Source organism: Propithecus coquereli, unplaced genomic scaffold, assembly GCF_000956105.1.
Source record: "Propithecus coquereli isolate 6110/MARCELLA unplaced genomic scaffold, Pcoq_1.0 Scaffold120, whole genome shotgun sequence".
NCBI lineage: Eukaryota > Metazoa > Chordata > Mammalia > Primates > Indriidae > Propithecus > Propithecus coquereli.
In genome coordinates, this window is record NW_012136081.1 from 1,341,080 (window position 1) to 1,367,310 (window position 26,231).

A 26,231-nucleotide genomic window follows, 5' to 3' on the forward strand; every position below is an offset into this window, starting at 1 on the left:
TTCTCACAGATCTCTGGTGCCTAAAGACAGATTACAATCTTTGAAGTAAAGCACAATCTAAGTTATAGATTAAACACAGAACATTCTTCCAGTTATATATTGATCATAAGTTGAACCCTTGACATACTTCGCGTAGGGCAATCAGGCCCTGAATTTTAACAATTGCTAACCGCAAGCTTTGTACAGAAGCAAATAGCGTTGATTAAAGTTCCCTAGCAACTATAATTGCATTATACCTTTTTATTCATTAACCCTTCAAAGCATCTCAGCTCACTACAGGATGTGTGGTACGCAGAGGCCAATCTAGGACTTCTGGGGCCTGAAACCTATTTTTAGGGGCCCTCTTTAAGAAAAAATAATTTTTAAAACCCTATGTTTTGCAAATTTTACAAAACCACCAAATACGTTGCTGGGCCCTCGCAAGGCTTTGGAAGGGGGTCCTGGCAAGGGGAGGGGCTGAAGCTTGACTTCATTCGTTCCACTTGAGTCAGCCTCCTGGTGGGTCAGGGAGGGGCTGCCGTTGACCGTGCTGCTCTCACCTGCCCTCACCTTCCAGCCAGTTGTTTCTGACCATGGTGGCCTTACAGGGACAAGCAAACCGGGGCACTGAATGAGGGGTGCCATGGGGGAGGCAGTGAGAAGACACCCCATAATGCAGGCAGCATGCAAGTGTGGAAGAAAGGGGCAGAGGGTATCAGACCAGGAGGTCACCTGCGAGCGGACCTGGAGGGGACCAGCCACACAGAGCTGGGCTCTCCACCGGGATCTGGCTCCCCCAGTCCCCTGTTTGGCCATCTCAAGGGTGCCTGGAATTGGGATCCTGGGCTCCAGGCCCTCAGAATCCTGGGAGGCCTCCCCTACGCACCCAGCCTCTCCCAGCTCCATCTGTCAGGTATCTCTCTGGGCCACATGGGCAGCTTCCAGGGGCCACTTTACCTGGAGCACATGCACTGAGCGGTGAAGGCTGAACTGGGCTCGGGAGAACCGGGGTGTGGGGCACAGTGCCCTCACTTTATGCCTGTTGCGTGGGCGCAGAGAGCACCAGGCCCTTCTATGGGGACCTGCTGATGACTGACATGGTGTGCCCACGTGTGGTGGGGAGACACGTCCTGAACTTAGGCCCTGAAATGACTAGACAGCTAGAAGCGGAAACTGGGCAGTGGTCTTGGGGGCCGCCTCCCGGGCAGGGCAAGCTGCAGAAGGGGCTGGCCTGCAGCAGAAGCTCCTCCATGGCTGGGAAGGGTCCTCGAGTCAGCCTCGGAGCCTGAGCCTTTGCAGAGACAGGTGCCCGGCCAGGGAGCACGACTCCTGGTCAGAGACACAGAGCGACCAAGGAGGACAGCAGCCAGGAGGACAGTGTCCAGGCATCACTGGCCTGGAGCCCCACGCAGGGAGGGCAGAGGCAGAAGGGGTGGTGTGGTAGGCAGGACAACCCCCAAGAAGTCCACATCGTTAACCCCAGAGCCTGGGAACATGCCACAGGCATGAAGGCTGCTCATCAGCTGCCTTTTCACATGGAGATCGTCGTGGTTATCCTGGTGTAATCGTGAAGGTCCCTCAAAGGGGAAGAGGGCACAGAAGAGTCAGAGATGTGACGATGGGAGGTTGGAGTGTGACCTGAGGACTCCATGGCCCTCTCTTGCTCTGAAGTGAGCCAAGGAATGCGGTGGCCTCTAGCAGCTAGAAGAGGCAAGGGACCGGCTCTCCCCTTGGGCCTCAGGAAGGAATGCCGCCCACAGACACCTTGATTCTGGGCCACTGAGACCCATGTCAGACTTCTGACCTGCAGAACCGTGAGGCAACGAATGTATGTTGTTCTAACCACTAAGGCCATGGTCCTGTGTCACAGCAGAGCCAGGGAACTGACATAGGAGGGCGGGTGTCTGTGCTGCTGGCAGGCCCTGGCCACTCATGTGGCCCCTGGGCTCCCACCTGCTGTCCAGACACAGTACTTCGAGATGAGGAAAAGAGCCAACACCTGGAAGTGCCTAGTCTATGCCAGACACTGAAGCTGCCCAACAACTACTAGGTGCCCACTGTCATTACTCCCTTCTGAAAGGTCAACAAACAGAGAGGCACAAGTCAGTGCCTTGTGTAAGTGTCCATGGCCATGGCATCATGCTGCCCCAGCCAGGGAGAGGACCACAGCGGGGACAAGGTACCACTCATTGCCATGGACACCCGAGGAGGCAGGCCCTGGTCCCAGGACCACGATGCCACAGGGACATGGCTTGATCCTTCCATCTCTGGAAACACTCACAGTGTGAACCCCAAGCCCTGGGCGGTGCTCACACTGCAGGGCCAAAGCCCGGTGTCAGTCACTGCTGCTGCTGCGGCGGCTTCCTGGGGCCCAGTACGCCAGGGCAGGTCTGGTGCTGTCCCTTCCCTCCAAGCTGGGTGCTAACAATAGGACCTGTGGGAAACAAACTGCCTCCCGCCAGGCCTGGGGCATGAGGTGCCCCAAGGGAGGGCATGAGAATCTGAGTTACCCCCTTGGCTCCCACGGGAACCCCAGAGCCCTCCTGGACCACCCGAGCCTGGGAGTCCCAGACAAATCACCAGATTAGAAGCTTCCCCGAGTTCTCCACCAGCACCCAGCCTGGCCGGCCCTGAGGGCTATACCTCGATCCACGTTTAATAAAAACCAAATATGCAGCCTGTCATCAACTCCTGGGCTGTTATCAACACACCCTCATTACTTCATATCATAAACCACCCCACAGTTTGCTAGCAACTGATTTTATTATTAGGAAGTCACATGATACAAAAGAATGAGAACATTCAAAGGGCATTTAGTAAAATACTGCTTTGTCCTAAAGGGCAGGCAGAAAGGTTAAGGCACAATGGATGCTTACAAAATAAGAGAGACAGGCTGAGGAGGAAGAACACTTAACTGGCGTGTGCAGACACACACCCCACACACCCTGGCCTGCCCGTCAGATAAGGATTCACCTGGAGTCACAGCACTCAGAGGGACCGAGACAGCCAGACAGCCGGAGCCAAGCAGAAGGGCTGGGCAGCCCAGTGAGGTCAGCAGCTCCAGGAGATGTGGCAGCTGACACCACCCTGCAGCCGGGACATTCCAGAAGGCTGGGGACACCTCCCAGTCTATTTATTATGACAAATAACAAAGTCCCTGCTGCTGGAAGGCAAGCCCACCTCAAAACCGGAGTGTTCAAAGTTACCAAAGGGAGGAGGTGAACAGGCCCTTAGATCTGGAGCACCAGAGGCTCATGTCTCCTCTCTGTGGTCTCCCACCGGGAAGGGAACACAAGGCAAAGCCCTGTGCTGAGCTGGTCTGCCTCTTTCCCGTGGGTAGTCCCAGGAAGCAACCATGAGACCCATCTGCTCTCCATGGAGGGGCCCAAGGGCTGGGAACGCCCTCCTCTTGGGGGGAGGGGGCTCATCTTGGAAGAGACAGAGCTGCTGCTGCCAGGAGGGCAAAGCTGGGGGAAGTGAAGCCAAGCACCCACATTCAAGCCACGTTTCCCAACGTCCTCAAGAAAGAAGAGACTGGCGTCGCTGGGGCCTTCACAGTCTGGCCCCCAGGGAAACCCACAGTGCCCTCTCTTCAGAGAGAGCCAGCGGCTCCGAGGCAAATGACGGTGTTTCCTTGAGTTGCCTCAAAGTTCACAGACTTCATGGAACCAAAGCGGATGAACAAAGACCAAAACTAAACCCTGAAGACTCAGGACACTGGGAGCAAAGGGCAGGTTCCGTGGGTCTGCTGAGGGGAGCCCTTGGGCCCAGGGGAGCACCAAGGGGGTTTTGGGGAGCTTTTCACAGAAACATGGGTCTTGTGGGCCTGTTGGTCCACAGGACAGCCACCTCCCAGTACAGCAATGTCACCAAAGGCTAACAAAAGGCACCTTCCTTCTGGTCAGAGTGTCTCATGCTTGAGACCAGAGTGAGGGGCACAGGGTCCCCCCAGCTCGGGCCCTGTCTGGCTCCTTCCAGAATGAATTCAGCCAGGGAGGTACAAAGGGTGGGACCCTCACTTTGTTTCTGCCATGGTTCAACCCAGGGAGGCCCTCTCCTGCCCTCCTCAGATCAGCCGCCCACCCTGGCAGCGGGGGTGGCACGCCAGCAGAAGGCAGGCGGGGAGTCTTTTTGCCCAGAGTCTGAGGGGGAAAGACCAAAGGCACACACTGGGCCTGAGGTCCCAAGACAGAACCCTCACCTGCCATCAGAGCAGCCAACAGGCACTTCAGAGCAGGGACACCGTCCATCTTGAGATGGGCACAAAGGCGTGTCTCTGGGTGGGAGGAGGCGACAGGGGCCTGACCGGATGGTCCTGAGAGAGCAGCTGGGCCCAGAGTCCAGGGGAAGGGAGAGCAGGATGCAGGCGGGACCCTCGGAGGCCCAGGTATGGTCCCAGGCACAGAAGTCACTTCTCCATGGTCTGAAATACCTGCAGAGCCTGAGTGCTGAGGCAGCCCTCCCCGCTGTGCACAACCTTTAGGGGAGGACAGTGCTGGGCCAGGTCCAGGGGCCCCACGTGCCCTCCTGCCTGGCACTGCCACTCTCAGCCCTGCTCCAGGCTGTCGGTGGGCTGCACCACGGTGTAGCTTCCCTGGCCCATGGACAGCTGCCGGCTGAAGAAGGATGTGGTGCGCTTTGGCTTCACGCGCTTGATCCCCTTGCCTGGAAGGGAGGAGGAGGAACACACTGAGAGGCGCCATCCCCAGTGAGGGGCCCGGGCCCAGGCAGCTAGGTTCTGGCTCCGGGACGGCTCCTTCCAGGGCCTGTTCACACTGAGCTCCCCCTACACCTGCCGTCCATCTTTCTGAGCCTCAGTCCCCCACCCCCAGCTCTACCGCTAGTGACGGGCTGGGCGGGCGTGTGGCCGACCTCCCAAGTCAGAGCGGAGGTCTGCACTTGACGCTGGGCCAGCCGTGGTGTCTGAGGAGCTCTTGCTGAAACTTGTTCAAGAACAGAGCAAAGAAACAAAACACCTGCAACATCTACAGCTGACTGAAGGGGAGCCTTAGTAAGATAAAAAGAAATCTTACAAGTTAAAAATGTCCAGCCAGTGAGCAAGGTCAGCGCCGACAATGATAAACCACACGGACGCGCCCCTTTGCTGTGATGTGATGCACGTGGCACGTCACCGCCCCAGGCCCGCACCCCCAGCGCAACCACGGGAAACAGCAGGCAAAGCCCTGCAGAGGGGCGTCCTATGACACACTCGGCCAGCACTGCTGACATCTGTCAGGGCCATCAAAAACCAGGGAAGTCTGACAAACTGTCACAGCCAGGAAGACCCTAAGGAGACAGGACAACCACATGTAATGTGGTGTCCTGGACAGGACTCTGGGACAGAAGGACGTTAGGGAAACACTGAGGAAATCTGAATAAAGTGTGGACTTTTAGTTAATAATAACATACCAATATCAGGTCATTAACTGTAAAAAAGGAAAAAAAGTACCTACCCTATTACTATAAGATGCTAATTTTAAAAAATCAAGTAACAGAGGAAAAATGGGCAAAAGAAGTGAACAGTAATTCATGAAGGAAATACACATACGATCAAGCACATAACGACGGTTCAGCTCCACTAGGTGTCAAACGCCACCCAGACATGCTCTCTCCCTCAGAGCCGGCACACCGTGGCAGGGGAGGGGGCAGAAGGCAGATGCCGCCTTCTCTGCTGAGAGGGGACAACCAGGCACAACCTCTCTGGAAGGTGGCCGGTGGACCCTTAGACCCAGGAGTTTGCTTCCGGGAACTCATCCTGAGTAAACAGTTCAGATTCCAAGTAAGGTTTAGCTACACGTATATGGTTTATAACAGCTGAAAACGAAATAACTGTAATGTCCACAGAGGACTGTGAAAGTGACAGTGCCGCAGCCATGCCAAGGAATGCCACACAGTGGTCAAAGTTACATCACAGAAAATGCTTTTTCTGATTATAAAAATTATTTTAAAAATTGTAAGAGACTACAGAAATGAGATGCTTGTTGTAAAACATGTAAATGCTACAAAGAAGTACAGAGAAAAAAGTAAAAGTCACAGGGACTGCCATGCTGGGGTCTCTCCCTCCTTACGCAGGTGGATGTAGGCATGCTGTCTTATTTCTGCTCAGTATCGCTTTGTGAACATCTCGCTGTTTAAACGTAGATCTTTATTACTACAGTAAAAAAACCTTTTTATTTTGGAATAATTCTAGATTTACAGACAAGCTATAAAGATGATACACCTGCACTCCCTCACCTGGCTCCTCCTACCGTTACTGTCTGCTGTTACCATGTCAAAGCTAAGAAATGAATGTTGGTAGGATATTATTAACTACAGACTTTTGGGTTTCACCAGTTTTTTCACAAATGTCCTCTGTTCCAGGATGCAATGCAAGATGCCACACTGCATTTAGGGTACCGCACTGGACTCTCCAGGATGTGGTCCCAGCGGTGACTTATCCACACCTTTAATAACAGATACTGGGTAGTGTCCAGTTTTTCACATTCTCGACGGTGCTGCAGTGACCCCTCTGTGGATGCAGCAGTGAGAAGGGACAGAAAAAGGCTCTTCTGGCCAAGACCCTGAGCTCCCTGCTCTCAGCCAGGTCCTGCTGGGTAGAGGCCAACTTACCCCGTGTCTGGAATCGCTCTGCAACTCCCTGCCTTGGAGCTCCCCATGCAAGAGTGTGTGTGTGTGTGTGTGGGTGCATGTGTGCACGTACACACGGGGTGGCTCACCGTCTTCCACGTAGTCGATGGTGGAGAGGTGCTGGATGCGGCTGCACACCACACTGCCCTGCCTCCGAAGCTTGGGGCGCTGGGTGGGGGGCGGCGAGGAGGTGGGAGCTGCTGGGGGGCAGGGCACGCTCTCCTGGGGGGCGGCAGGCTCCACAGCCTGGTTCAGCTCTATGCAGTACTCAATGAGGCCGCTCATCAGTTCAGCCTGGGGGGAAGGGGGGCCAGTGTGAGGGCCGCAGGGCGAGTGGCGGCCAGGCCCAGCCTTCTGTGTCCACTGCCGAGCGGAGAAATCAGATGCACAGGCCCTGCCCAGTGTGGGGGGAGGCAGGATTGGGAACACACACCACCCCGGCAGGAGAGAGGGAGGGGTGCGGCAGGTGCTCTGTGGACTGGGGGGGCAGGGGAGGCATCCCACTTGGGGTGACTTCAGAGGTGAGTCCTGATAGATGAGGAGGGATCCCCAGGTCTGGGAGGTGGGGTGGGAAGGAAAGAACATTCTAGTCAGAAGGCACAGCCCGGGAAGGCTGACACCCCTTGGCCGGAGCAGGTGAGGGAGGTAGGGGAAGGAAGCAGGGCCGGGGTGGGCTGTTGGGGGCTGAAGAACGGCGCATGTGCTGGCTGAGAGAAGAACCTGTAGGAACTGGTAGGTTCCGTGGAAGGGGATGGTGATGTCACAGGGGGACTGGGCGGCTCCCTCTGAGCACATGCTTCAAAAGGGACACCTTCTCAACAGATAGGAAATGCAACGCATGCTGACAGAAAGGTGAAGTGGCCGATGTCAGTGGGCACAGCTGGGCACCACATGGCAGGGACCTCAGGGCTCTGAGGGAGTCACAGACAGAAGGTGTCCAAGAGTAGGGCCCTTGGTCAGGAAACAAGTATTTACTGAGCGCCTCCCACTTGCTGGCCTGAGATGCAGCAGGAAGGCCCACCTGTGCTCCCAACTGCTGGGGCCGGGTCAGATGCCAGGGGTGGCCCCGGGTAAACTGGCCCAGCTCCTGCTCTTCTACAGCGAACCACAGCTCCTGGGGAGGGCAGGAGGGTGGGCAACCCTGCCCGGCCCAGAAGGAAGGGCAGGGGCCAGGTGGCACCTCCTTCTTTCACCAAGGGGGTTCACAGATAAGACAAGCAAGAGGCGCACAGATTGGAAGCAAGAGACACGACTGTCTCTGTTCACAGACCACAAAACTGTCTACGTGGGAAGTCCCAAAGGATCTGCAGAAAAACTTCCCAAACTATCGAGGGAGTTCAGCAAGGTTGCAGGATATGTGGATGACAAAATCAATTGCACTTCTATATAATGCAATGAACTATTGGAAATTGAAGTTAAAAGTAGTTCCATTTATAGTAGCACCAAAAAATGAAATAAGGAGAAATCTAACAAAAGATGTACAACATTTGTATCCTGAAAACTATAAATGTTAATGAAAGAAATCAAAGACAAGTAAATGGAGATATAGAAATAAATGGATCACAAGACTTGAGGGGTTAATTCTCTACAAAGTAACCCATGTAATCTTAATAAAGATCCTAGGCAGGATTTTGTTTTGCTGGAGGGGGGGTTAGAAATCAACAAGCTGATTTTAAAATGTATCTGGAAATGCAAAGGAACTGGAATAGGTGAAACAATTTTGAAAAAGAACAAAGTTCTGGGAATCGCACCACTTCAAAACTTACTATAAAGGTTTAGTAATCAATACATAGCGTGGGCCAGGCGCAGTGGCTCACACCTGTAATCCTAGCACTCTGGGAGGCTAAGGTGGGAGGATCTCTTGAACTCAAGAGTTCGAGACCAGCCTCAGCAAGAGTGAGACCCTGTCTCTACTAAAAACAGAAAGAAATTAGCCAGACAACTAAAAATAGAAATAATTAGCCAGATGTGGTGGTACGCCTGTAGTCCCAGCCACTCAGGAGGCTGAGGCAGGAGGGTCTCTTGAGCCCACGAGTTTGACGTTGCTGTGAGCTAGGCTGACTGACGCCGTGGCACTCTAGCCAGGGCAACAGGGAGAGACTCTGTCTCAAAAAAAAAAAAAAATAGTGTGATTATTAGTGAAAGACAAACACATAGATCAATAGCTTAGAACTGAGAATCCAGAAATAGACCCACGCATACATGGCCAACTGATTTTCAACAAAGATGCAAGCATATGTCTTTTCAATAAAAGACACTGGAACAACTGGGTATCTGTAAGTACAAAAATGAATCTTGACCTATATATCACATTTTAGATAAAATATTAACTTGAGATGGATCATAGACTTGATCTTAGGTTAGGCAACAATTTCTTAGGAAACAGAAAGCACAAAGAAAAAATTGATAAAATGGATTTTATCAAAGTTAAAGACATCTCTTCAAAAGACAATGTTAAGGCCGGGCGCGGTGGCTTATGCCTGTAATCCTAGCACTCTGGGAGGCTGAGGCGGGTGGATTGCTAGAGGTCAGGAGTTCGAGTCCAGCCTGAGCAAGAGTGAGACCCCCGTCTCTATTAAAAATAGAAATAAATTGGCCAAACAACTAAAAATAGAAAAAAATTAGCCGGGCATAGTGGCACACGCCTGTAGTCCCAGCTACTCTGGAGGCTGAGGCAGGAGGATCGCTTGAACTCAGGAGTCTGAGGTTGCTGTGAGCTAGGCTGACAACACGGCACTCTAGCCTGGGCAACAGAGTGAGACTCTGTCTCAAAAAAAAAAAAAAAAAAAAAAAGACAATGTTAAGACCATGAAGTCAAGTTACAGACTGAAGGAAAACATGTGTGAAACATGTATCTGATAAAGGACTGGTATACAGAATATATAACGATCTCTCACAAAGAAAACAAACAACCCAATTTAAAAAATGGACAAATGATTTGAAAAGACACTACACTAAAGATCTATGGATAGCAATTAATAAGCACATGAAAACATGATGAACATTAGTCATTAGGAAAATGCTAATTAAAACCACAATGACATATCACGACTATACCTTACTAGAGTGACAGACAAAAACTGACAATACCAAGTGCTGGCAGGGATGTAGAGCAACTGGAACTCTCATACTGGTAGGAATGTAATATAGTATAGTCACTTTGGAAACAGTTTCGCAGTTTCTAAAAAAGTCATACATTTACTATGCAATCCAGCAGTATCACTCCTAGGTTTTTATACAAAGGAAATGAAGACCTATTTCCACATAAAAACCTGGACACAAATGTTTAGAGCAGTTCTATTCATAAAAACCCAAAACTTGGCCAGCTGCAGTGGTTCACACCTATAATCCTAGCACTCTGGGAGGCTGAGAAGGAAGGGTCACTTGAGTTCAGGAGTTCAAGACCAGCATGAGCAAGAGTGAGACCCCCATCTCTACTAAAAATAGGAAAAATTAGCCAGACTTAGTAGTGCGAGGCTAGTCCCAGCTACTCAGGAGGCTGAGGCAGGAGGATTGCTTGAGCCCAGGAGTTTGAGGTTGCAGTGAGCTATGATGATGCCATGGCACCCTACCTGGTGTGCCAGAGTAAGACTCTGTCTCAAAAACAAAAAAGAAAAAAAAAACCAAACTGGCAAAAAATTTTAACAGGTACTTCACCAACGAAGCTATCCAAATGGTGAATAAAGACCTGAAAAGGAGCTCAACCTTATTAGCCAGGAGGAAAAAGCAAATTAAAACTGTAAGGAAGTTTCTGGGGTGACTGAAATAATGCCAATAAAAAAAGGGCATAAGATTTCAGTAGACATTTCACCAAGGAAGATACCTGGATAGCAAACAAGCTGATATATGGGCCGTGGTGGCAGTTACAAGGGTGTATAAAGTTGTCAAAACTCATCCTTAAAATGAGTGCATTTTATTGTAAATTATACCTCGATAAAGTTGATTAAAAAATAAAAAGAAAAAAACCCATAAGGACTATTCACCCAACAGAATGGCTAAAATTAAAAGTCTGACCATACTGAACGTTGGGGAAGACATGGGGTGACATGCTGCTGGCGAGTACAGACTACTACAGCCTCTTTGGAAAACTGGCAGAATCTAAAGCTGAACACATGCTACCGTCTGACCCAGCAATTCCTCTCCCAGGCGTATTCCCATCTAGTGCACAAAAGATATGCACCACAGTGACCACAGCAACACTGTTTGCAATAGCTCCACCCTGGAAACCCAACTGTCCATCAGCAATAGAATGGAAAAATAAATACAATTACGTGCCACATGTTTCGGCCAACAACGGACCACATATATGATTGTGGTCCCATGAGATTATATAATGGAGCTGAAAATTCCTGTCACCTAGTGTCGCTGCCATCGTAACACAACGCATTACTCAAGTGTTTGTGGTGATGCTGATATACACAAACCTACTGTGCTACCCACCATGTAAAAGTGTAGCACATACAATTATGTATAGTAAATAATACTTGATAATGATAATAAACAGCTATGTTAGTGGTTTATATATTTACCATACTATACTTTTTATCATTATTTGAGAGTGCACTCCTTCTACTTACAGAAGAAAAAGTTATCTATATAGAAAAGTTATCTATATCTATAAAAGTTAGCTCAGGCAGGTCCTTCAGGAGGTTATTCCAGAAGAAGGCATTGTTACCATAGGAGATGACAGCTTCGTGGTGTTATTGCCCTTGAAGACCTTCCAGTGGGACAAGATGTGGAGATAGAAGACAGTGATATTGATGATCTGACCCTGTGTAGGCCTAGACTAATGTGTGTTTGTTTATTAGTTTTTTGCTTTGTTTTTGTTCTATTAGAGACAGAGTCTTACTCTATCGCCCAGGCTAGAGTACGGTGGCAGGATTATAGTTCACTGCAATCTCAAATTCCTGGGCTCAAGTGATCCTCCCACTTAAGCCTCCCGAGTAGCTGGGACTACAGGCACGTGCCACCGCACCTGGTTAATTGTTTATGTTTTGTGGAGACGGGGTCTATGTTGCCCAGGAGGATCCTAAGCTCCTGGGCTCAAGCGATCCTCCCACCTCAGCCTCCCAAAGTGCTGCGATTACAGGTGTGCACCGTGCCTGGCCTTTTTGGGTAAAAAAAAAAATTAAAAAAGGAAAAAAAAAAGTTTCAATTGAAAACTATTATAAAGACATAAAGAAAGTACAGCTATGCAATGTGTATATGTTTTAAGTGTTATTGCAAGAGTCAAAAAGTTAAAAAAAATTAAATAGTTTATAAAGTAAAAAAGTTATAGTAATGAAGCATTATAGTTTGGGGATTTAAAAAAAGTTATAGTAAGCTAAGGTTAACTTATTATTGAAGAACGAAAAATATTTTTGTATGAATTTAGTGCAGCCTAAGCACACAGTGCTCACACCGTCTACGGCAGTGTGCAGTGACGTCCGAGGCCTTCGCATTCACTCACCACTCACCCAGAGCAACCTCCGGTCCCATAAGCTCCAAGAAGTGCCCTATACGGGTGTACCGTTTTTTATCTTTTACACTATATTTTTACTGTACCTTTTTGTGTTTAGATGCACAAATACTTCCCACTGTGTTAGAATTGCCTCCAGTATTGAGCACAGTGACATGCTGTACAGGCTTGTAGCCCGGGAACAGCAGGCGACACCAGACAGCCTAGGTGTGTGTGGGCTGTACCACCGGGGCTTGTGCAAGTACACTCAGTGATGTCTGCACAGTGAAATCTCCTAATGACGTATTCCTCGGAATGTATTCCTGTCGTTCAGTGACACACGACTGTACCGGCAAATTCATACACTGGAACACCACAGCAACGTGAAAGAACAAACTGCTACTACCTGCAACAGGGTGAATCTCACAAACACACGCACAGAAAGAGTACATGCTGTAGGAATCCACTTCTATGAGGGTCAAAATGCGCAGGACAACTCTAGGGTGACAGACAACAGGACAGTAGGTCCCCCAGTGGGAAGCAGTGACTGGGAGAGGCTCTGGGGGTCTCCTGGGGTGTGTTCCATTTCTAAATCTGGAAGGTGTTACATACATTTGTTTGAGCTATACACTTAGGATCTGGGTACTTTTTGTATGTATTTTGCAGTTCAATAACACATTTACTTAACAAAAAGAGGTCTAGACGAGTGATGTGAACTCATGAGCATAAAAGTTCAAAGCCCATGAGAGGGAAGAGCTCATGGACTGAGCAAACGGAGAGGAGGGGAGGAGGGTGGAGGGCCAGGAGAGAGAGTGGGGAGACAATCAACAAGGTGGGAGCCACAGGGGCCAGGAGAGAAAAGGAGAGGCAGGATAGACATTTCCAGGAGAGGGACAGGCATTTCCAGGGAGCGTGGTCAAGCTGAGATGCGGAGGGGAGGGAGAGAGACCCCTCTGGGTGCGGCAAAGCTTCAGCTTGGAGCCGTGTGGGGAGCGCAGGGGTGAGGGTGGCAGGCACCGAAAGGGAGCCAGGAGCAATGGGCAATGAAGGGTCTAGAGACCCAGAAGCTGTGGGGCTGGCGGGCGGGGGGATGGGTGTGTTTGGGCACCGGAGTCCCAGGAGCGTGTCTATGTGCCAGAGAAGAGAACAGCTCTGATGTGACCAGAGCAAGGGCAGGGAACAAGGCTGGTGGAAGATCCGGTGCTGGAATGAATGGGAAAGTCAGACAAAAGCACTGAGGGGCCCTGACCCTTCACCTGTTCCTCTTGTGAGTGAGAACCACAACAGCACCGGCCTCAAGGGGCCTCTAGGGCTGGAGGGGAGGGTGCAAGCAGGTCACAGTGCTGGGCAAGCTGCTTCCCCCCCAACCCCGCAGCTACTGCCACCTGGCACGGGATCTACAGACCAGGCCTCCCAAACTCACCAGGGCGGCTCCAGGTCAGCAGAAGTCAGGCGCCCTGTGCCCCTCCCACGCTCTTACCTCCTTCCCAGGCAGCCTGGAGCCTCCAAGGGTCTGGGCCCCCTGGGCACCTGGGCCCAGCCTCCCCTGCCCTGGGGCAGGCCACGCCCACGCTACCTGCTTGGAGTAGATCTTGAGGAGCTTGTTGACTGGCATGCCCTCACTGTCCCCATCGAATTCCAGCCACAGGACGGGCTCCTCCTCCTCAGGGGAGGTGTGGTCCCACGACAGCTCCTGGAAGCGCAGGCCCAGCAGGACGTGCTGGCCAGCGGGAGATGCAGAGCAAGGCTTGGACCCTGGGACAGAGGCCTGCTCCCCATCCCATCCCATTTGGGCTCCACCAGGAGGGGACACCTGGCCAGGGTGTTTGCCTCTCCAAGACCAAGTCTATGCTGGTTCATGTGCTTCTCTAAGGAGAGGAGCCCCGGCTTTCATCAGATCCTCCCAGGGACTGTGGTCCAGGGAGGCTGAGAACTCCTATCCTACACTTCCCACCGTGGGCTGAGCCCCTGCCAGCTGGGGAGTCACTCGGGGGAAGAGGCAGGTGGGGCAGGGAAGTCTCTGCCATGAGGTTGGCTGGGTAGCATCTAGGCAGAAGGCTGAGTTGAACTGGCTTGCAAGGCACAGCTGCCCGGGAGGACCTGGAGTCCCTCTCCAGGGACAACCAGAAGTCCGCTAAAACTCCTGGCTTAGGAGGGGACTGCTGCCTAGGTGCGGGGAAGCTGCCCCACAGGGTTGGCTGTCGACACAACCTTCTACCCAGGGCCAGCCGCCGAATGCAGGGAGAAGAGGACTTGGTCAGCCCAGGACGGCTGCCAGTTGTGGGGTCTTTCTGGAAAACCAAGCTGTTCGCCAGGCAGAAATGCCAGCTGCGGCGTCCTCCACCCTGGCCACCCTGCAGCCTGGCACACTGGCCTAGAACGCTGATCCAGGGCAGACCCAGGGATGCCCTCAGGAGGACAGCAGGAGCCCCGAGGGTATCTGAGCAAGGCAGAGTCCCTCCCCAACAGTCCCCCCACCCTACCCCCACCCAGGCCACCCACAGGCCCAGGGGAACCAGGAAGGCCTAGGTGAGGACTCCCAACCCCTTGTCTCCACCCTGGAGGAGGTACCTTCTCCCTGCTGTCGATGACATGCACGCCCTCCAGACTGATGGCCACAGCCACTGGCTTGCGCCCACCTCGGTGCAAAAAGCCCTGGGCCGGCTTGTCAACCTCGCCATGGAAGAAGGCACACCTGAGGAGGGGCCTGGCGTCAGCCTTCCTGCTCCAGCAGAAAATGCAAGGAGAGGCCTGCTCTGGGCCCCTGAGCAGCTTAAGCTGTGTGGGCGACTGAAGACTAAACAGCAACCGGCCCCGGGGAGGGAGAAACCAAGGGCCGTGAGAGGAGCTTCATGGGGCGGTGGGTGGACGGGCAGAAGGGCCAGATGGCGCAGAGAAGGTGGGTGCTGCACACACAGGGAAGAGCGTGGTCCCCAAGCGGGGCAGGGCGAGTCAGGTTTGCTTGGGCACTTGTGCTGTGGAAGGGCTGGCCACGTCAGGGCAGGAGGGCCCCACTGCCCACTGTCGGGGCAAAGACTCTTCAGCCACCGCAGGGACCTGCCAGGGAGCAGCGGATGGCTGCAGGTGGGGGTGGGAGGGTGGTCAGTGCTCAAAACTGAGAAAAGGAGGGGCAGTGGCCTTGGGGCACCAACCTAGAGGGCCCACGTCCTCCCCTCCCTACAACGCACCCTCCCCCCGGCCATGCCAGAGCCGAGTTACATCCCGCTCTCCACGCGGAGGAACGGGGCTGAGACGAGCATGGCCATCCTGTGGGTGGTCCCACTCCAGCCCCCCTTCTAGAAGACTTCTATCCCCCAGGCTAAGCTGATAGCCGCTGCCACCTGCCTGTAGGCTGTCCTCTACCTCCATGTTCTCGTCTCTCTCCACGAGAACGGCAGCTTAACCAGGTAGGGGCACGGTGTCTTTGGCTCACCAAGGGACCTCCAGTGCCCAGAGACTGCCCAGCACACAGTAGGTGTGGAGAGCTATCTGCTAGACGCTGACCATGCGAGAGAGGGCTGGCTGAACTGAAGGGAAGGTTGGCCAGGCCAGTGACCAAGTGACTGTGGCAGGTGGAAGGAAAGAATCCGTCCCCGGTGCCCTGGCCGATGATGGGGGGAGGGAAGGACAGGTGTCCAGCAGGGGACCAGTGGGGCCTAAGGTGCTGGTGTCGAGACACAGCTTCAGCGGGAGGACAGAGCTCAGCTGGAGCAGAGATGCGCTTGCTGGCGCTGAGCTAACAAAGGCAGGACAGCTGCTGGGCTGCAGGGCAGTGGGCAGAGGGGACCCCAAGGCTGTGGCTGCTCACCCGTAGAAGGGCAGCTCGTGGCACTTGAGGAGGTAGGCACGGTAGTGTGTGCCCAGGGTGGCCTCGCACCCGCCGTCACTGCCAACTGTTTCCTTCACCTGGCGGTAGGCGTTCAGCAGGCCCTGCTCGCCTGGCCCAGCCTTGGCCCCACGGCCTCGGAAGGCAGCAAAGAGCCCCTGGCCCCGCTTGCAGAGGTGGGCAGGGAGGAAGGAGTCCAGCTTCTCCCTGCAGAGGAAGGAAGGTGGGTGCTGGTGGCCCAGCTGGAGGTTGCACACTCACAGGGGAGGGGAGGAGAGGGGCCTGGCTTGGGGACCCACGGAGCATGAGAGCACATTAGTGCCCTCCCCCACCCTGGACACTGACCACCAACCACCAGAGAGACCCCCACTGCCTCCATCTGGTGGGCTAGCCCAGCCGTGTTCAGGGAGCACTCTTGAGCTGGGGTGGGCAGCTCTCCCGCAGAGGAAGACAGCGGGGGCAGGGAGCATGGCTGCCTGGAGGAAGGGGACACACAAGCTACTTCTAAGCCAGAGACTGGGTAAGGGGCCTTGTCGGGGGGCGGGGGGCGGGGGGAGGGTGTCTGGGCACAAGACACAGGTGGGTTCACATTATCTGAAGTGAGGTATCACAAGATCGGAAGAATGGGCTCCACTTGTACTCGCCATCAAATTGGCACTAACTGATTAACACTGTGGTGCTCACATGGTAGTAATAGTCTCCAGGGATTGGGGGGAGGGGGGAGGGGAGGTAAACTCACAACTAAAGGACACGGTGAACATTGTAGAGGGGAAGGGCATGCCTCTAACCCTCACTTGGGTGAGGCAAAGACATAAAATGTAACCAAAATGTTTGTACCCTCATAATACCCTGAAATTAAACACACACACACACACACACACACACACACACACACAAGTGGGTTCAGATCTTGGCCCCTCTCCGAAGGGCAGGCCAGGGCCAGACTCTGCCTCTGCCCCAACCAGCCATATGACTGGCCAGAGGTGCCCTTGGTCCAGTGCCTGCATCCTCTGCAGAGCAGGGATGGTAACGCCCCCACCTGTCCAGGTAGAGTTCCCTCAACCCTAAAACATGACAAGGCTCTTCAAGCGCAGGCCTAGGACTGGGGTGGGAGCCCAATGAAGCCCACTGGGGCTGTCCTTCTGCCTGCCCAGCCCAGGGTCACCATCTAAAGCCATGCACTCTGTCCTGCTGCTCCAGGCGCCGGCACTCGGCCCTGCCTCCTGCGTTTCCCTCCACTCCCACCTCAGCCGATGGCCTCTGCACTGCATCCCCTCAGTACCAAGGGGCCTGGCCCTGCCTTCCTCCCTGCCAGCCACCATGTGCCCACCCAGGAAACTCACAGGAACACCTCTGAGGTGGCAGAAAGGACAGACACAGGGAGTCACCAAGCCATCTTCACCCCCAGGAGGGAAGGACACACATCAGGTGTGTCCAGGCATTGTGGAGGAGGCCCCCCAACCCGTCGTTCGAGGGGCACACGGGTGCTCAGGATGGCCAAGGGAGTGGAAGGAAGGCCCCGGCGACAGGCCCAGGACTGCAGCTTCCTGGCAGGGGGAGAGGCTGAAGGGAAGGTCAGGAGGCCGAGACAAGAGCTGAAGGCAGCCCCTGCCCACAACCAGCCCACGGCAGGAGGTTCCTGAGCAACACCTGGGTCTGCATTGGGATGGCTGGGATTTCTGACCTGGTGGAACTTTTACAACCCAAAACTGGTGCAAATGGCCCGACACTCGCAACACTTTGTTCTGTCAGATAAGACGTGCAAACCCGTAATCAGCACAGGTCTGGAAAGAAAGCGTCCTCCGCACACGGCGCAGCTGCAGAGGCTCCCGCCTCAGGCAGCCAGAGATCGCGCGGGCCCAGCCCAGCGTTCCCGTAAACCACAGTCTTGAGGCTTCTGGGGCTCAGCGTCCCATGTGTAACACAAGGACACTGGTCCAACCTGCACAGAAGGCTGCTAGTGTGTGCCCGACACAAGGTGAACACTGGGCAAGTCTCACTGCAATCGCTGTTTTCGCGGAAGAGGGGAGGGGTCCCTGCTGGGCTTCCAGCGCACCAAACCCCATAGGGTACTAGGCAAGGGGGGCTGGTCCGGCAGCAGGGCCCAGGTGAAGAAGAGGGGCTCCAGGGGGATGCCCACCCATCTTAGGGCTGCTGTGGGCATTTCTATTGTCTGTCCACCTCCCGCCCCTTCTTCCAGCAACAGCTCCCACTTGTCACATGGAAAGCCAACCTTCCCCACTCTCGGACCACGGGTCAGTGCAGGTTCATGGTGAGACCCAGAGGAGGGGCTGGGCTGCAGCCCATCACTGGCCTGGCCACTGACGGCATTTCCTTTGGGTGGGGCTGGAACCAAGCCTTGGTCATCAGAGCAAGTCTGGTCATGTAAGGGACATGTTGGGGCCCCTCCTCCCCAACATGCCACTGCTACCCAGAAGACACAGCTGAGAACAGGGGCCTGGGGCCCAGCCAGACCCCAGCATTGGGCTCAGACAGGGGCACTTTACCACCCTGGACCTGTCTGTTACACCAGGTGACAAAGTACCCTTCATCCAAACAGTTTGAGCTGGTTTTGTCACTTGCAAGAGGAACAAACACACACCGTGGGGGCCAGTAACCTTGAGCCCACTCTGCTGGGAGCCCTCAGGCTGGGCTCTGAGCCCAGGGTGTCCCTGCTGGGCTCCAGCTGTCAGTCCCCCAGCACAGGGTCCCTGACTCGGCACGGCTCTCTCCTGACTCATCCACACATTGCAGGGTCGCGGGGTGGAGGAGCCCTGGCTAGGAACAGGCTGGGCTGCACGTTTATGTTTAGAATTATTTCTAAACCTCAGGATCGTCCTCCGTGGGGTCAGAAACCGGCCTGGTCTGCAGCCAGGGCAGGCTCAATCCTCCTGCCCCCCGAGGCCCTGCTAGTTCACACAGCAGAGAACACGGCTTCTTGAGAGAGGGTGGGAAGCAGAGAGCAGGCATGCCGAGCATCTGGGGACCGGCCCCATCCCTGCAGTTCGGAACTAAGCTGGACTGTCACTGGTGACTAGAGGCCAGTTTTGTTTGGTGCCTGGCTGTGACTCCAAAAGAACAAGCTGCAGGTTGGGCTCCACCCTCACTCACATCTGGGGCCCCTTGGGCTATGGACTCCTCTCACAGACGTCACTTCACCCGAGTCTCCCACTGCCCAGAGCAGACGAGGAAGAGGAGGCTCAGAGAGGTGGAGTGACTACCCCAAGGCCACCCAGTGAGTGTGTGTGGACCGAGGCCTCCTGACTCCAGGACTGTCTCCCCACCTTGCAGACCTAAGATCCATTGTAAGTAGGATTCTGGGGGCACCCTCCCCCCACCCCGTGCCCCTGCCTCAGGTCACACGGCTGCTCACCTCAGGGTGCAGGCTGCAGGCTGGCCGGGCTGGTATGGCCCAAGCTGCACGCGGCACACGAGGGCGCCCAGCGCCTCGCAGTCTTCCACGTCACATGGGTACCGTGCGGCCAGCACGTTGCCCTTGGCTTCCTCATAGAGCAGCCGCAGGACCTCCTCATCCTGGATCTGTGGGCCGGTGCAGCAGGGAGAGGCTGCTCAGCTGGGCGAGGGTCAGGCATGAATGTTCAGGGGTCTAGGGACAGGAGGGTGGGCACATGGGCCAGACCTGGGTGCTGCCTCACCTGGAGCTCCCGCCGCTTTGGGAAGAACACGTTCCTTCGGAACTGCAGGGAAGGCTCATCTGGGGACAGAGGTGGGGGGACAGAGGTGGGGGTCACTGCCTGGCCACCCCGCTCGGCCCAGCCCTGCCCTCTCCCCTGACGGGCCTGGACCCCATTCTTGCCTCACCCACCATGAGTGAAAACTCAAGGGCCATCCAGAGAGTCTCAGTGTGCTCGCTGCCCTCCCCACCCACCTCCCTGGGGCTCAGGGACCTGTTCCTCCCTTGCCGGGGTTGGCTGAGGGAACCTGGGGGAGATGCAGGCCCTGCCCCTCAGCCAGGGCAGTGCCACCTGCCAGTGGCAGCCTGGCTGGGCTGGGAGGCAGCACTCCAGACTCAGGTGGGCCCGAGGCAGGGACGGGCAGGCAGCAGCACTGACCCACGGCCACATCGTCATCCGGCGCGTCAGTGAAGCGCAGCAGCAGCTCCGGCCACTGGCGGCCCAGCTTGTAGGGCAGGTGCTTGGGCTTCAGCTGCACCTCTGCAGGACGAGAGGGGAAGTGGCCCACGCAACCTCTGACAGGTCCAGCATTTGCCCACCCACCCCAACCACTGCCCACTAACAACAGCAACAACGACAGTCACAGCCAATAGTAACTGAGCAGGTACTAAGCACCCAAAACTATTGCAAGTGATTTACACACACTTACCTTGCAATAACCCTAAGCCCCATTCACCCATGAAGAAAATGAGGTTGAGACAGGTTGAGTTGCTTGTCCAAAGTCACATAGCAAGTGAGAGAGTCTGGCACCAGGCACAGCCAGCTCTGACTGTTCACTACAGCCCTCAGGGCAAGCCGGGCTGAGAGGCTGTGGCTGATGGAAGGTGCTAGGTGGTTGGTACGGAGGGACCCACGCTGCCATTAGGTAGCAGAACCTGAAGCTACCCTCCCCTGCCTCTGGCAGAGCCTGGGCCTCCCCCTTGTCAGTCCCCATCCCAGCATCTCCCCGGGAGCTCCAGCTGACCCTCTGTCCTGCAAGTTCCCGCTCCCACCTGGCCCTCCCACCTCACTTTCTTCTCTGCTTCCTGTCCTACTCTGCTCCTGCCACACTGGCCTTCTTAAATTGCTTGCATATTTCCAGCTTATGTGTGCCTCGGGGCCTTTGTGCTTGTTCCTCCTGCCTTGGGTCACCCTTGCCCCAGATCCTCACATGGCTGCTGGTTCAGGTCTTAGCTCAAGCGTCACCTTCCCTGGATCCCTAACTCAGGCAGCTCCTCCTCAAAACTTTCTGTCACATGGATTGCACTGTCATCCACTTGCCTCCGTAGCATTTATCACCCCGGCACCCCTCTTGCTGCCTCCACCACACTAGCCTATGAGTGCCACACGGCAGGCCTGCTGTACCCCTGGCACGTAGCGGGCCTCACCACGGATTGGCAGAATGACTGAGCTCACTGCTGCAGCCCCTGGAACTCAGGCTGTGGCCTGACACCGCCACTGCTCTGGATTCAGGACGCAACACCTCAGGCCAGGAAGGATAAAGTGGTTTTAGCTCGTGCACCAGCACCCACCAACTGACAGCGGCTGCCTGCCGTGCAGCCTCTGAGAGGGGTGAGATGAATGGGGATATCTGGGTTTGGCGGGGAAGGGGGCGGCAAAACACCCGCCGTTTTGTACTTCCACCCTGCCTCCGAGCCCCCTCTGACCTGCATCTCCCCACTCACCCCTCCGCCCTGCCCCCCAGTCCTGAGTGCCTTGTCCTGCCAGCCTGATGACAAGGGCCATCTCTGTTCTTTGGACCATCCAGACCTTCTTCCATCTGGACCCTGATCTTAACCCCAAACAGCAGCCACAGCCTGTTCTACGCAACCCCCGCTTCCAGCTTCTTCAGCCCTTTCTTGCCCTGCTGTTTCTTTCTTTTTTTTTTTCTTTTTCTTGTCCCACTGTTTCTAATCCAGATTTTCCAGAGGCTCCACAGCCCTCATTTCCAACCTAGGTCTGTGGCCCCACTCATCTGTCACCACCAACCCAGGGAAATGTGCCATTTGCCCCCAACAGCCGCCTTCCTCTCCCCTACAGAAAGGGCTCCCTCAACCCCGCCCGCTCAGCCCCTCAGCCCCTTGGCCCATGCTAGCTCCACCTGGAGACCCGCAGGGCTGGAGGACACAGAGATCACCTACTTTGCAGGTGGGAAACTACGCCCATACAGGAACAGTGACAGCTATACCCCCAGCATCAGGAACATTGCCCGGCATGAGGGAGGCTTTCCATATCCTTGCAGAATGAACAAGGTAACTGATTAGCTGGGACCCACTGGACACACCGGGGGGAAGGGAGACCCAGGACAAGGATGTCCTTCCTCTTGCCTGCAGCCCAGCCCTGGACAGCCTTGACCCTGAGCCCCAGCAGCTCAGAGGACTCTCGTCGTTAGAACAGGACTATGCTGACCCAGTAGTCCTGTGAATCACCAGACAGGCCTTCCTGCCTGGAGGCTGTCACCCAAAAGAGACTGACAGTCCCTGGAGTCCTGTTCCACGCAGAGTGACAATGGCACCGAGAAGGCCAACCCCTTCCAAAACAGCTGGCATGAAGGGCAGCTCTAGCAGATGGCACCCCCTGTCATGCAGGGTGCGCGCAGCCCCAGAGCATCTGTCACTGCATCACCCGGTCTGGGGGTGGGGGGAGGCCAAAGGTTCTAGGGAGCCCGAGTCAAAGCTGAAGCAGCCTTTCAGTCTCCCGGAACCCAGCCCAGGGACAAGGTAGGTGCTGACTGTGCTGGCCTCTCTCAGGCCACACAGGCAGCCCGTTCCTGCTCTTGCCGAGGGGGAGCAGGAATGCATGAGGAGGAGTGGGAGGAAGTGAGCTGCCCAGCCCCAGCCCTGCACTGGGAGCCTCCCGAGGCAGGCCAGGGGCCGCCCACATGTAACCCCCCAGCCAGCCCTGACCAACAGCAGGAGGTGAAGGAGGGGCGCCTGGCGGCGTGTGGGGCAGCCAGAGGAGACGGGTCAGCAGGAAGACGGTGCGCAAGGGCCTCCGAGCAGCAGCTGGGCAGGAAGCTCCAACTGCGGGGGTAAGGGGAGGAGGATGGGCGGCCAGGGGGTGCTGGGGCTCCTTCTCTCCTACTGGGCTGGCTGAGATCTCCTCTCTGGGGTACAGGCAGACCCCAGTGGCCTCAGGAGAGGAAACAACCACTGGGGGCCCCTTGGCTGGCCAGGCTGTCCTGCTCACTCTCCATGAAACTGGTCACCCCGTTTGTCCCCCACCCTGTTCCTCTACAACAAGGAGAATATTTAAGCTCAGAAAACATGCCTGGCCCTGGCATCAATCACCAATTTACTTTCCTAAATGACAACATAGGGCATCCTCTCCTGTCCCCCTTCCTGTCCAAGCCAGTAGGCTCAGAGACCCTATTCACCCAGGGATCCTGGCTTAAGGGTCTGAGAGTCACTGCCCCCACGCCCACTCAACCTTGGAATCTCTGCCTGAAAGGGCAGGACGTGGGTGGTCACAGGGCCAGACAGCAGGCAGGGCTGGAGCCCCCCTGCAGAGACATGTCCAGTCTTCCTGCCCTCCCCACCCTCAGCAAGAGCCTCAAGCTCAGAGGGAGCTGCTTCCTGGGCTGTGTCCCTCTCCTCCCTGTCCCCAGGGAATAGGATACAGTTCAAGGAGGCCTGCTGGAGGCCACCCAGGTTCTATCCTGGTCCTACCACTCAGTAGTCTGACCACTCTAAGACTCGACTTCCTCATCTACAAGACGGGCCTGGGCCAAGGATAAAGCAAAATCATGCTCAAGAAGCGCCAGCCAGGGTTGTGGCACAGACCGGTGCTCAGTGAACATGGCCCCTTCCCTCCTGCCCCCATGGTCCTGCTCCTTCCTATGCCCAGGCTCCAACATGCTAAGGTGAGGGGCAGACTGGCTGCTCCTCTGCCACCAGCAGAAAGAAAGGTGGCAGGGGGCAGAGGAGCCAGGAGTCTTCTCAGGACACAGACAAGTCCTACCTTCCCCTGATGTGTAGCAGCCAGAGGTTCCGGAAGCTGCCCCCTCCCTCCCGCACTGATCAGTGCCTTTCCAATCCTCCAACCCGGGCGTCTCGCTGCCCAGCCTTACCCAGCAGAGGGGAGACAAGCCAGAGGGCGAAGGCATCCAGGGCGATGTCTGGGAGGCGCAGGACCTCACGGACTGCACGGTGCAGCTCGTGGGCACTCAGTGAGGGCAGGTTCTCCACAGCCAGGGGCACCACTGTGTCATCCGCCAGGTACACCAGCACATCGGCTGCTGCGATGGAGGTCAGGCAGGGTCAGCTGAGGCCCACTGTCCAGGCACAGACAGGCAAACAGGCACCCTCCACCACCCAATGGGGCTGGAGCCTTTACCCTATGGCCCTCGGGGGTGACCAAAGCTACACTCCTGAGGCAGGAACCCCAGCATCCCCAAAGGATTCTGTTGAAAAGTGGTACGTATTAGGACTCTGAGACACTCAAACCACCCAGAAACCCAGCAACTCTGGCCCACAGACTAGCCCCACCCCAATCCCCAAGGTTCAAATTAGGGCTGGCCACTGCAGTGCCCACGCCCCCAAATCCCATGGCAGCCCAAGGACTCTGCTGTGCTTCTGCCCTGAATGAGAACATTCCATAGGTGGAGAACTAAAGCAGAGATAGGCTGAACCTGAGGTTACAGAAGTTAGTCCGTCAGGGTGGGAGGGGGGAGAGCTGGTGACCCATTGTTGCCCTAGGCTGTGGCCCAGGCTCAGATGGGACCAGAAAATTCCTTAGGTTACCCCAGGTTAACGCAAATTCCAGGTCTTAGCTTCCTTAGGACTCTCCAAGCCTCAGGAGTCAATGCTGGGGCCTTTCAGACAGCCTTAAGCAGGCTAGGGAAGCACAACCCATACAGCTGAGTGTTCCCTGTGACAACCTGTGGGACTTCCATTTGGAGCCTAGAGCCAAAGGGAGAGTCTTGGAAGAGCAGTCAGATTCAAATCCCCATCCCTGGAACTGCCGGCATGGTGAAGGAACACTGAGCTCGGAGGCCGACATAATCGGGTTCCAATCCCTGCCTGGTCTCGGGCTCGCTGGCTGACTCCAGCAAGTCAGCTTGAGTGTCAGTGGCCTCATCTGTCAAAGCAGAGCTAATAGCCCTCCTCAAAGAGCGGCTGTAAATCAAAAGAGGTGAAGCCTCACAGGTGAAGCCTGTGAAAGGGAAGGGCGCAGCTTATTGTTAATACAAGTGAAGCTGCTTCTTAAACCGCTGTCTGTTGCGCTCTAACAGCTACTGTGAGAGACCGGAACATCATCTCAGGGAGGCTGAGGTTCAGTTCCACCTGTCAGGCAGGGAGAACTGAGGCACTGAAGGGTCACATATGTGATCACCTGGAAGGCTTCAATAGCTTGTGACTTTACCTCTCAAGGCTCCAATTTCCTCCCCATAAAACAAAGAATGATCCCTGCTTTCAAAAGGCTGTTTGTGAGAAAGAAAAGAAACAAAGAAAGCAAGTGTGTCACTTTTCATTCCTGTGATCTCAGTTGAATTTCACAGCTACGTGAGACATGCCCATTTTACAAATGAGAGAGTGAGGTTCAAGAAGAGGACGTCACTTGACCACTAAGCTAGTGACAGAGTTCAGGTGCTTGCTCTGACTTCTGTGAGTTTTCCATATCTTAAAGTACCTTATTTCTTAAGTGATATGTAAGATTATCTTTAGTGAAAAAGAAAAAAAGCCAGAGCCACTTCCCCAAGGGTGGGGTCCCAGGAGGGTATGCAGGGGAGGAGATGCGGACAGGGACCCACCTCGGGCTCCCACGGAGGACACGCTGCTTCGGTGGGATCGCTCAGCGGGGCCGGGCTGCCCGGCACTGCCTTCTGTCCCGTCCATCTGCAAAGGGAAAGAAAAACAGCACTTACTGGGGGTCCAGGGATGAGGAGGTGAGCGTCTCCTCAAATTCTCAATGAGTAAGGGAAGGGGTCCCGGGCTGGGTCTGCAAGGCTGGCTGGTGGGACCGAGTGTGCAGACATGGGTGGGGGTGTCCCTCGGCCCACTCGAGGTCAGGGCTGGTGGGAGGAGTCAGGGCTGCGACTGTCAATAGCAAAGGTCGAATCTCCGCTTGCCGGGATGCCCAGGCAGAGCAAGGCGCGCACCCCCATCCGAGGGCGGGGGCCGGGGTAGGGCGTCGCCACGCTCTCACCTCGCAGGGACGCAGCCGCCTCAGGCCAGACTCCTGTCCTGACTCCCGCTCCTAGCTCCGGCTCCAGCCCTGCCGCCGAGCGGGCCACCGCCGGAGCTCCGGCTGCCGCTAGGAACCCAGCCGCTGAGGCTGCGATGCGGAAGCCACAGCCGGAGGAAGCGCGGCACACAGGACCCCGCCCCCGGTCCGCGGGAGCCAATCGGAGCCCGGGGCCGCCGCGCACGCGCCCTGCCGGCGCCCCCGCGCTCACAACCCCCCCCCGTGGACCCGCGCATGCCCAGACGCCCCGAGACAAGCACCCCGCGTTTCTGGCCACACCTTAGGGGTGGACGCGTCACGAACCACCCTTGCCACCAACCCGAGTGGCCCAGGGCAAGTTACCCTCACACAGGTCCCGATCATTGGCCTGTAACAGGGTGTGGCGAAGATTCAAGAAAATCGGGGCTGGGGCGCGATCTCTGGCACTTACTCGCCGTGTGACTTTGGGCCAGTCTTTTGAAACGGAGATGCTTCCTGGGACGTGGCAGGGAACCGCGCTGCT

At 55.5% G+C, this 26,231-nt stretch overlaps 1 protein-coding gene across 2 annotated transcripts; it reads right to left on the reverse strand.

Annotated features, from left to right (window-relative positions):
• Window positions 1-238: 238 nt before the first annotated feature.
• On the reverse strand, window positions 239-26,218 carry FRMD8 (FERM domain containing 8). Of its 2 annotated transcripts, none has more exons than XM_012665646.1 (11): window positions 26,160-26,218; window positions 25,296-25,380; window positions 23,613-23,780; window positions 19,943-20,044; window positions 19,526-19,584; window positions 19,243-19,409; window positions 15,852-16,076; window positions 14,615-14,738; window positions 13,620-13,763; window positions 6,696-6,900; window positions 239-4,644 (listed from the first exon to the last, which is right to left on the reverse strand). In XM_012665646.1, the coding sequence occupies exons 2-11, from the start codon at window positions 25,378-25,380 to the stop codon at window positions 4,526-4,528; spliced, it is 1,398 nt and encodes a 465-aa protein (XP_012521100.1). In that variant the 5' UTR covers window positions 26,160-26,218; the 3' UTR covers window positions 239-4,525. The 2 variants fall into 2 exon arrangements, with proteins under 2 accessions (XP_012521100.1, XP_012521099.1); XM_012665645.1 differs by lacking the exon at window positions 26,160-26,218 and adding an exon at window positions 25,691-25,785.
• Between the last annotated feature and the right edge of the window lie 13 nt (window positions 26,219-26,231).